The sequence below is a fragment of the Rhinatrema bivittatum genome, chromosome 19 (assembly GCF_901001135.1).
Source record: "Rhinatrema bivittatum chromosome 19, aRhiBiv1.1, whole genome shotgun sequence".
In the NCBI taxonomy this organism is placed as follows: Eukaryota; Metazoa; Chordata; class Amphibia; order Gymnophiona; family Rhinatrematidae; genus Rhinatrema; species Rhinatrema bivittatum.
The window spans coordinates 41,303,819-41,315,394 of record NC_042633.1 but is presented as its reverse complement, the minus strand read 5'-3'; the positions used below and the strand labels follow the sequence as shown (position 1 = coordinate 41,315,394).

General features: G+C 54.6%; 1 protein-coding gene across 1 annotated transcript; it reads left to right on the top strand.

Moving 5' to 3' along the window:
• The first annotated feature begins 5,988 nt into the window (after nt 1-5,988).
• Nucleotides 5,989-11,576, top strand: QTRT1 (queuine tRNA-ribosyltransferase catalytic subunit 1). The gene is given in 11 exon segments (XM_029585421.1): nt 5,989-6,604; nt 6,940-7,008; nt 7,202-7,340; nt 7,467-7,545; nt 7,792-7,907; nt 8,195-8,333; nt 8,713-8,788; nt 9,118-9,190; nt 9,193-9,226; nt 10,813-10,897; nt 11,174-11,576. Coding segments are annotated over 11 exon segments (1,200 nt in total). The 5' UTR covers nt 5,989-6,367; the 3' UTR covers nt 11,327-11,576.

The following is an 11,576-nucleotide window of genomic DNA, read 5'->3' as shown; positions in this document are numbered from 1 at the left end:
TCCATCCCCGCCGGCCCTCGCCGACCATTGGCCGGCGGGGCGGGGAGGGGCGGGGCGCCGGTCGGACGGGCTGGGGAGGGAAACCATTGGGTGACTTCTCCCCGTCAATCATTCGGGGGCCGCCCCGCCCTTACGCCAGGATTGGTCAGCAGCGCCGTCCGTCGCTGAGGAACCCGGCCTCTGATTGGCGACCTTTTTTTTTTCCTGACGGCGTCATTTCCCCCGCCCCCCCTTCGCCCGCCGCGACTCCGCAGGCCTCGTTCTATTGTGTTTTTTTCCGGATTCTCGCCCACTTAGGCGTAGATGTGTTGTGATTGGCTGGGAGGGTTGTCGTCTGGCTTAAATAGTGATGTCATCGGTATTCTCTTCATCCGCGTGTATTATGACGTCACAGGCGACCAGAAAGCTTGCAGTCTTTGTGACGTACAGCTGAGGAAGCAGCGCCGGTTCTCCAGACTTCCCTCGAGCAGGTCAGAGGGCAAAGGTTTTGCAAACTGTGCGACCTGCTGCCACTTTTATTTTTTCCTTATGTTTAGCTGTGCTGGCTTTGCCTGTCACCTTACACCTTACAGATCCCCTGTGCTCGTCCCATGCTTTTTTGAATTCAGATCCTGTTTTTGTCTTCACCACCTCCACAGGGAGGCCGTTCCATGCATCCACCTCCCTCTCTGTAAAGAAATAGTTCCCAAGATTACTCCTGAGTCTACCCCCTGTCTCCCTCATCCCATGACCCCTCGTTCTAGAGCCTCCTTTCCATTGATAGAGGCTCAGCTCCTGTGCATGGAAACCTCTGAGATATCTGAATGTCTCTATCCTATCTCCTCTCTCCTCCAGGGTGCATCATGTTTAGATCTTTTACTCTATCCCCATGTGCTTTAGGATGAAGACCACTGACCATGTTAGCAGCCTCCTTTCCATTGATAGAGGCTCAGCTCCTGTGCATGGAAACCTCTGAGCTATCTGAATGTCTCTATCCTATCTCCCCTCTCCTCCAGGGTGCATCATGTTTAGATCTTTAACTCTCTCCCCATGTGCTTTAGGATGAAGACCACTGACCATATTGGCAGCCTCCTTTCCATTGATAGAGGCTCAGCTCCTGTGCATGGAAACCTCTGAGCTATCTGAATGTCTCTATCCTATCTCCCCTCTCCTCCAGGGTGCATCACGTTTAGATCTTTAACTCTCTCCCCATGTGCTTTAGGATGAAGACCACTGACCATGTTAGCAGCCTCCTTTCCATTGATAGAGGCTCAGCTCCTGTGCATGGAAACCTCTGAGATATCTGAATGTCTCTCCCCTATCTCCCCTCTCCTCCAGGGTGTATCATGTTTAGATCTTTAACTCTATCCCCATGTGCTTTAGGATGGAGACCACTGACCATGTTAGCAGCCTCCCTCTGGAGCAACTCCATCCTGTTTCTATCCTTTTGAAGGTGGGGTCTCCAGAATTGTACTCAGTATTCCCAGTGAGGTCTCGCCGGGGACCTATACAGGGGCAGCATCACCTCCCTTTTCCTGCTGACCCTTCCTCTCCCTATGCACCCAAGCATCTTTCTGGCTTTCACCCTCGCTTTATCCATCATAAGATCATCAGACGCGATCACCCCCTGATCCCTCTCTTCCTTTGTGCTTAGAATAATTTCACCTCCAATGCTGCACCTCTCCCTTGGGGATTTTGCATCCTAAATGCATTACTTTGCATTTTGTAGCATTAAATCTCGGCTGCCAGACCATTCCTCCAGCTTCGCTAGATCCCTCCTCATGTCCTCCTCACCTTCCTGGCTGTCCACCCCGTTACAGATTTTGTTATCATCAGCAGGAAGACAAAACTTTCCCAACGACCCTTTGCGTTGTGTCGCTCGCAAAAATGTTGGGAAAAAAAATCAATCCAAGGACCGATCCCTGAGACAGAGAGCGCTAGTAACACCCCCCTCCCTCCTCAGAGACCTCTCCATTTACCTCTCCCCTTGGTCGCCTCCCTCTCAGCCGGTTCCTGACCCGGTCACTCACTCTAGGATCCATTCCAAGGGCGCACAATTCAATTATAAGTCTTCTGTGCGGAACGGTGTCAGAGGCCTTGCAGATATCCAAGTAGACTGCGTCCCTGCACTCTCCCTTCATCCAAATCTCTGGTCACCCAATCAAAGAAATTGATCAGATTCGCCTGACAAGATTTGCCTCTGGTAAAGTAGCCTGAGAGATGTGATGGGCCCATAGCCGGGAGCACAAAAGGTGAGAGCCAGGGAGCCAGTGCAAAACCCGAAGCAGCCGGGTGCCCTGGGAGCAGTCAGTACCGTGCACCTCCGTGGGGCAGCCCTGGGAACAGTTCAGTGTAGCTCTGTCAAACATAACGTATTTACGAATTGTATGGACGGAATACGCCATTCCAAACCGTGCAGGCTCAAAGCTAACAGAGCCACGGTTATTGAGGGCCAGGGCGCTCCCTCGTCCGCAGCGCGTGTGTCTGTCCCTTTAAGCGATATGAAGTCCCATCCCTGCCCTGCCCCTCTCGGCTGGGCTGGAAGCTGTGAGTCAGGGTTGAACTGGCATCCCCCCTTTCAGGCCATAAAAAGTGCATCGAATGCAATTGCCCGAAAACCACTGGGAAGGTTTCTGTGATGACTTTGTCCAGGAGGCGGCTGGTGCCTGGGGGGAGGCTGAACGAGTGACTTGCAGCTCCTGTAAAAGGATTTATTTGTCTCCCCTAACCGCTGGCTGCTTCTGTCCTCTCAAAGCCCCAGCACTGGGTCTGTCCGAGACACGCAAGGCTCGCCGGGGCCTCGACATGAATCTATCGGGGGCACTGCAATTAGCCGTTTACTGCAGCCTGAGCCAGCATCGCCAAGGCGCCTTTCTGTGTAACCAGACCCCCCCTCCCAGTCCCACAGGAGGCAGGCGGCCACTCCCGGGGTGGAGGGAGGCGCACGCGCACCAAGGCTCCTGCTGGGGGTCGGTGGCTTGTCCCCTAGGGGCCCGGTGGTGCAGCCGGGATTGGAACCCGTGGCTTCCTCGCGCCCCCTTCTCCCCTCACCGCCAGACATCCCGAATACCCGCGCGGGGCTGCTGAAATTTCACCCATCACGGGCTCAGAGGCTTAGGTCAGGCAGATGCTTGCGTTACCATGCGCGTGGTTTTATTTACCGGAGTCGTGGTTCCCATGTCGTTTGCCGTTACTGCGGTTTTCTGAACGCGTTGGCGAGCCCTGCCCCCCCCCCCCATCTCGACAGGGGGGGGGGATGGAAACAGACGTAGGTTAGGTTTATAAAACGCCGAGCCACCGTTTCCGCAGTGTGGATCTTTAGCTCTCCCTTACGGAGCGGGATGTCTCTCTCTGTGGCGCTGCGGTATTTAATTTTTTTGGGAAAGGACCCCGGGCTGCGTCATCGAGTTATCCGTAAAGTTGAGTCGGAAACCCTAGCCGGCTTCCGGCTGTGACGGGCAGACACGGAGGCAACAACGGCCCGGGGCCTTGGAGTCAATCTCCGGGAATTCTGGACACAGAGGGGCCCGAAAACCAGAGAGTCTGAGCCATCCAAAAATCATCTAATTAATAGCTACAAAAACCCCCCCCCTAATTCAGTCGGTTAAGGGTGCAGTCTTATAAATTCTCCACGGGACCCTACAGACTGGAGCACCTGCGCAGGAACAGCCGCGACGCAATCCGCAACTTCCACGCCGCCTCCGGCTGTTTCCCAGCTGCCTGCTCCGTTCACAGGTGACTCGCCCGCACGTAGCGCTTTCCGCACGGACAGAACCGCCTGCACGTCACAGAAAATATCCAGCCCCAGGGCCGAGCGAACGACCCCCAGCGGCGCCCGATCCGAGCAAGCGAATCATCGTCCCCGATCACAGCCGGGCCAACCTCGCAAAAATCCTAGGATGGGTCCGGTCCCCGCCTCGCCCGTCGGTTTCCCCATTCCGAGCCCGTCAGGTGGTGGCACAGAAAGACCCGGGGGAACTAATAAAAGCAACAAAAAAAAAAATGCGATAAGGCGAGACATCCCCCCTCCCCCCTCGCTTTTTAATCGGGACTCGTTTACTACATTTCTCGACGAGCTTTCGACAGCTCCTGCTTCTGTTCCGCAGGCGAGGAGAAGAGAATGAGCAAGAGATGACATTTACCAGGAAACAGAAGTGAATCATAAAATATTTTCCAGTGATAGTGGGAAGGGGGATGAGAGGGGATTGATGATTGATCGGCAGGTGACAGGCAGTAGAATTGTACGGTTCATAATGAGATTTAAAAAAAAACAAAACACCTAGATCTTTGTTAAGTGAGCTGTGAGCTGCCTAGAGCTGCGTAAATCCTTTAGCGACCCAGCCCAGGACAATCCGTATATAAGGAACATTTCCCTGGGCTTTCAGCGCAGAACTGCCACAGGTGCCTCCGCTGTCTCACAGGGAATGAGGGATCTGGACCACTAGATGTGCACCCCAGGGACTTCTGGACCGAGCTATAAGCAACCCCGTGCTCGTCCGCCTCAAACCAGGGGGTATGGTCCCACCAGGATCTCACAAGCCCCTGGCAGGATACAGAAATTTTGTCTTTTAATCTTTTTTTTTTTCCCCTCCAGACTGCAGGTTTGACACCATCTACCATCTGCTGGAGTCAGAGAAATACTGAGGGACTGCAGGTGACCCACTGGGTTTTGCGCAGTGTTAGACTTTCTCTGTCTCCATCTGCTCGCAGGGAGGCATAACCCAGGAGTCTCACCTTGGAGCAATACAGAGGTATTATGACATTTTCCGTTTTATTCACCATTCCCTTCCTAATAATTCCTAACATTATTTGCTTCTTATGACGGCCACAGCACACTGAGCCGACAATTTAGTTATCCACTATGACACCTAGATCTCTTTCGTGGTTGGTAGCTCCTAAGATAGAACCTAAGATTGTGTAACCACAGCAAGGATTATTTTTCCCTAAATGCATCATCTTGTACACTTGTTCACATTAAATTTCATCTGTTATTTGGATGACCAATCTTCCATTCTGACAAGATCCTCCTGCAATTTATCACAATCTGCTTGTGATTTAACTACTCTGCATAATTTTGTGTCATCTGCAAATTTGATCACCTCACTTATCATGCCCTTTCCCAGATCATTTATATATATATATATATATATATATAGAAAAGCACCGGTCCTAGTCCAGATCCGAGGCACTCCGTTTACCTTTTCCCACTGCAAAAACAGACCATTTAATCCTACTCTGTTTCCTGTCTTTTAGCCAGTTTGTAATCCACGAAGGGACATCGCCACCTATCCCATGACTTTTTAGTTTTCTTAGAAGCCTCTCATGAGGGACTTTGCCAAAAGCCTTATGAAAATCCAAATACACATCTATCAGTTTACCTTTGTCCATGTTTATTCATAAAAATGTAAATTTGTGATGCAAGCCTTCCCTTGGGTAAGTCCAATATGGCTGTGTCCCACTAAACCATGTCTATCTAAATGTTTTGTGATTTTATTGCTTCTAATAGTTTGCAAGATTTTTCCTGGCACTGAAGTCAGGCTGGCTGGTCTGTAGTTTCCCGGATCACCCCTGGAGATGCTAGGCATGTTTAGCAGTGCTATGGAGATGTTAAGTAGTAACTTGGTATAAGATGTGCTATGCTAGGTCAGACCTAGGTCCATCAGGTCCACCATCCTGTCAATCTGAGTCACAGGTACCCAGCAGAGCAGATCCCAAAGAACAAATCACTCCCAGGGTTAAGTGGGGGTCCTGGCCTGCCCTCTCCCCATAACCACACGCCCTCCGTCCCCGGGGGCCCCTGTCTTTCCTTCAGGGTCACCACCTCGCCCCCAGGTCAGTGTCAAGGCTGATCCGCCCTGCTTTTGCCCCGCTGCGCGAGGGGACTTCGTAGTCTGATTGCCCTTAACCTGCATGCGGCGGGGCAAAACCGGGCCCGGATCAGCACGACCCCCTGCAGCTAGGGTTAGGCGGCGACCCTGCGCTCTTCCCCCAGGGATAAAATGAACGTCTGTAAAAGTCAGAAACCGATCAGAGCGACGGGCTAGGAAGAGCGCGCGCCCGCAGGAACTTTTATTCATTTCCCCGCGGCTCCGGCTGCCTCACGTGCTTGCCGGGGCAGGAACAGAGAGGTTAGGGCGGAAAAACCTTTTCTAAGGCTTCAGGATTACTGACGCCACTTCCGTTTTCCCCCTCCACTGCACTCGGTGAGGTCACTTCCGCCCTCTCGGTGCGGCCAGGGCAAACTCGATGACGCCACTTCCGCCCTCCCTCTTCGGTGCGGTCTGGGCAAAACTGATGACGCCGCTTCCGCCCCGAAGAGGGCGGAAGCGGGACAGCCGGACGAGTCCTCCCACCCCCCCCCCACCTTCTCTGCCCCGTTTGCCCGGTGATGGCGGCGGCGCCGGGCTCCATGCCGCCTCCTGCGCTCTCCCTGCGGGTGCTGGCCGAGTGCGGGCGGAGCAAGGCCCGGGCGTGCGAGCTGCGGCTGCCCCACGGCGCCGTGCCCACGCCCGTCTTCATGCCCGTGGGCACGCAGGGCACCATGAAGGGGCTGACGGCCGAGCAGCTGCGGGGCCTGGGCTGCTGCATCTGCCTGGGCAACACCTACCACTTGGGCATGAGGCCTGTGCGTGAGGCCGGGGCGGGATCTGGCTCGGGGAGGGGGAGGGATTCCAGCTGGCTCCAGATTTTCAGGACGGGCTGCTCCAGCCCTGGTTCGAGCCCGTTGCATGCTGGGGCTTGTAGTCTTGCACCAGGGAAGACAGGAGTACAAATCCCTGCATCCTATTGTGGGAGGGTGAAAACCAGGGCACACCTAATGGGTACAACCATAAGGGGGTGGAATCTCCTAGAGAAGGAGATGAGCTAGAAAACACCTGCCCTTACCCCCCCCCCCCCAAACCCTGCATCCCCATGGAGCCTCTCGCCTCTTACTCGTTGCATTTCTCTCCCGCTCCACAGGGTCCTGAGCTCATCCAGAAAGCCGGCGGCCTGCACGGTTTTATGAACTGGAAGCACAATCTGCTGACGGTGAGTACTGACCGCTTTCTCCAGTAGGAACACTGATCGCTGGCGCGCCTATAGAGGGCTCACAGTAACCATGCCGGAGAGGAGTGCATTCGATTTGTGACTCTCTGTGCGCCGCAGCTTCCTTGAAAGCCTGGCCCCTGCCCTGACCAAATATCAGGATGGCCATCAACCGGGCTTGGGTTTGCTTTTGCAGGACAGCGGTGGCTTCCAGATGGTCTCCCTGGTGGAGCTGTCCGAGGTGACGGAGGAAGGGGTAAAGTTCAGATCCCCCTACGACGGGAAAGAAATTTTGCTGACCCCCGAGAAATCCATCGAAATACAGAATGCACTGGGTGAGTGCTCAGCGCCACCCGGTCTCCTCTGCCCAGCCTGAATTCTCTCTTCCCCCGTTATAAGGCTGTCATAACCACGTGTGCTCCCCCCCCCCTCATGTTCTCGTTTCCCGGCCTCTTCCTCAGGCTCTGATATCATGATGCAACTGGATGACGTGGTGAGCAGCACGATCACAGGGCCCCGAGTGGAGGAGGCCATGCACAGGTTGGTCTGTCTGAGAGCCCTGTTTTTTGTGACTTAGAGTCTATATACGGCTTTTAGCATTTTTCTCCAGGACCCGTTCTTCCCCCGTCGACGCTGCCCGCCGCCCCCATATACAGGGCAAACCTCCCTGCTCTTCAGCCAGCTACTTAATATTGATCGATGACAGCTCCGGGACTTGTCATCTTCCTGTCCTGTGGGCGCCACCTGTGACAAGCTTCTCTCTTGGGCCCCTCTCTCTCATGGCAGGTCCATCCGCTGGCTGGACCGCTGCATCGCCGCCCAGAAGAACCCGGGAGAGCAGAATCTGTTCGCCATCGTCCAGGGCGGCCTGAGTTCTGAGCTGCGAAGGAAGTGTCTGCAAGGCAAGTGGCCTGTCCGCCGAACGGCCTTCGCGGCCGCGCTCAGCTCTCGCGCCCTGATAGAGAGATTCTCAGATCCCACTTCTGCCACCAGCTCTCCCCGTACGACCTCAGCCGGTCTCTTGAGCTGGGCGCTCTCTGCTTACCTTGATCCTTCTTTCCCCAGCCTGCCTCGGAACGTTTAGCCAGTCCCACGGCCTGGTTTGTCGAATGTCTTGGACGGGGGGTCCCCTCTCCCCTCTCTCCTCCCCAGGTTCCATAGGCTTGCTGAATGGCGGTCTCTCTTTCAGAGATGACTCGGCGTGACGTTCCCGGGTTCGCCATCGGGGGGCTCAGCGGCGGGGAGGAGAAGGATCAGTTCTGGAAGATGGTGATGCTCAGCACGGACCACCTGCCCCGGGAGAAGCCTCGCTACCTCATGGGTGTCGGGTAAGGAACCTCGGCTCGCGTTGTGCGTGGGGGTGAGAGCTCTAATTTTTTTTTTTTTTTTTTCCTATTCGGTTATGAGACTGGGAATCCCCTCCACTGGCCCTTTAGTCCCATTAGCTGCATTTTGACGTTTTTTTGGGGGGGGGGCGCGCCGCTCGCTTCTCCACGGTCGGTTTGAGCGTTTCACCCAGGCCCTGCCGCCGTGAGCGGGGATCGCGCACCGGGGCTGGAGCGAAACGTGCAGACGACGCCAGGATAAGTCGTCCCTGGCAGGGAGGAGAGAGGAAGCAGCCTCTTGCCCCTCGGTGATATCTAAGCCCCCCCCCCCACACCCCCCCCCCCAGGACTGTTCTGAATTCCAGCCCCTTTCCCCCCACAGCTACGCGACGGACCTGGTGGTGTGCGTGGCCCTCGGCTGCGACATGTTTGACTGCGTCTTCCCGACCAGGACCGCGGTAAGTCTTTTTGGTCTGCCGCAGAGGCAGAGGAGTTAGGCGAGGGGGGGGGGAGGGACGCTGCACGACCTGGCCTGGGGGGAACGTTCCCGCCGGCGACAGAGCAAACGTCCCGGCGGGGGAGGCAGCCCTGAGAAGCCACCGGCTTGCATTGTCGCCCGGCGTTGGGGGGGGATGAGATCCGGCTGCCGGGCTGGGCGTCCTCCTTAGGGATTCGGAGCCCTGGACCCCCCCGGCTGTCCGGTTACACGGGGGGGGGGGCGATAGTATTAGGATCTTACTGCATTGTCCGGGAGTCCCTTACAGCTGCTGCTTCCTGTTCTCTTCAGAGGTTCGGGTCAGCTCTGGTCCCCTGGGGTTCGATGCAGCTGAAAAGCAAGCAGTACGCCAAGGACTTCCGTCCATCGACGAGACCTGCGAGTGTCCCACGTGCAGCAGGTACGGCAGTGTTTTATAAAGCAGGGGGTGCCAGGCACGCAGCTACCACCCCAGGGCAGGGCTGGCGTCGTTCAGTAACGCGATTCGGGTAATCGTCTGTGTGCGAACGTCTCTCTTTATATAAAAAGTGCTTTGGTGCTGTATCTGTGAATGTAAGAACATAAGAACGTGCCATGCTGGGTCAGACCAAGGGTCCATCGAGCCCGGCATCCTGTTTCCAACAGTGGCCAATCCAGGCCATAAGAACCTGGCAAGGACCCAAACACTAAGAAGATCCCGTGCTACTGATGCAATTAATAGCAGTGGCTATTCCCTAAGTAAAATTGATTAATAGCCTTTAATGGACTTCTCCTCCAAGAACTTATCCAAACATTTTTTTAACCCAGCTACACTAACTGCACTAACCACATCCTCTGGCAACAAATTCCAGAGCTTTATTGTGCATTGAGTGAAAAAGAACTTTCTCCGATTAGTTTTAAATGTGCCCCATGCTAACTTCATGGAGTGCCCCCTAGTCTTTCTATTACTGAAAGAGTAAATAACCGATTCACATCTCCCCGTTCTAGACCTCTCATGATTTTAAACACCTCTATCATATCCCCCCTCGGCCGTCTCTTCTCCAAGCTGAAAAGTCCTAACCTCTTCAGCCTTTCCTCATAGGGGAGCTGTTCCATCCCTTTATCATTTTGGTTGCCCTTCTCTGTACCTTCTCCATCGCAATTATATCTTTTTTGAGATGCGGTGACCAGAATTGTTCACAGTATTCAAGGTGGGGTCTCACCATGGAGCGATACAGAGGCATTATGACATTTTCTGTTTTATTCACCATTCCCTTCCTAATAATTCCTAACATTCTGTTTGCTTTTTTGACTGCCGCAGCACACTGAGCCGACGATTTCAATGTGTTATCCACTATGATGCCTAGATCTGTTTCTTGGGTTGTAGCACCTAAAATGGAACCCAACATTGTGTAATTATAGCAAGGGTTATTTTTCCCTATATGCATCACCTTGCACTTATCCACATTAAATTTCATCTGCCATTTGGATGCCCAATTTTCCAGTCTCACAAGGTCTTCCTGCAATTTATCACAATCTGCTTGTGATTTAACTGCTCTGAACAATTTTGTGTCATCTGCACATTTGATTATCTCACTCATCATATTTCTTTCCAGATCATTTATAAATATATTAAACAGTAAGGGTCCCAATACAGATCCCTGGGGCACTCCACTGTCCACTCCCTTCCACTGAGAAAATTGCCCATTTAATCCTACTCTCTGTTTCCTGTCTTTTAACCAGTTTGCAATCCACGAAAGGACATCGCCACCTATCCCATGACTTTTTACTTTTCCTAGAAGCCTCTCATGAGGAACTTTGTCAAACGCCTTCTGAAAATCCAAGTATACTATATCTACCGGTTCACCTTTATCCACATGTTTATTAACCCCTTAGTAACAGGCAGGGCACTCAATCCCAGTGTCTCCCCCCCCCCCCCCCCCAGCTCTGTTCTGAGAGGGGTGGCCCCCGGGGTGTGGGGGGTGATAAAAGTTATCTAACCGCGCTCTCTCTTGCTGCACTGCACAGATACAGCCGTGCTTTTCTGAACGCCCTCCTTAAGAACAACACAGCGGCCCTGCATCACCTCACCATCCACAACATCGCCTATCAGGTCAGTAATGGGGGCGGCTCCTGCCCCTGACGCCGCGTTCGGCGTCCTGATTGATGGGTGGGGGGTTGGGGGGGCCGGTGGGGATCATTTGCGGCTTCCCTGCAGCGCCGTCTCCCAGCTTCCCGCGCCGCTCTCCACGCTCGGTGCCTTTCAGCTGCACCTGCCGAGCCCTGGCGGAGGTGCCGGGGCCGCGCCCGCCTCTCCAGTAGCCGCAGGCGTTGTGGTGACCTCGTCTCTGTCATTTTTGTTCCCTCATCCCCCGCCCCCCGAATGCAGCTGAATCTGATGCGGTCCATCCGGCAGAGCATCCTGGAAGGCAGCTTCCCTCTGTTCGTCCAGCGCTTCATGGGGACCATGTACGGCAGCAAGGAGAAGTACCCCGGCTGGGCCACGCGGGCGCTGGCCTCCGTCAACATCACTCTGGAGTAGCGGGGGCAAGGGACGCTCCCCCCCAGGAGACAGCCCACGGCCCAAACGTGGACTCTGCAGACTCTTTCTTGTCTGTGGGTGAGAGGACATGTTCTGAGTCCATAGCAGGAAGAGGGGGGTCTCCTGGAGGAGTGGGACCATGGCAGGAAGAGGGGGGTCTCCTGGAGGGGTGAGGCGATGGCAGGAAGAGGGGGGTCTCCTGGAGGAGTGGGACCATGGCAGGAAGAGGGGGGTCTCCTGGAGGGGTTGC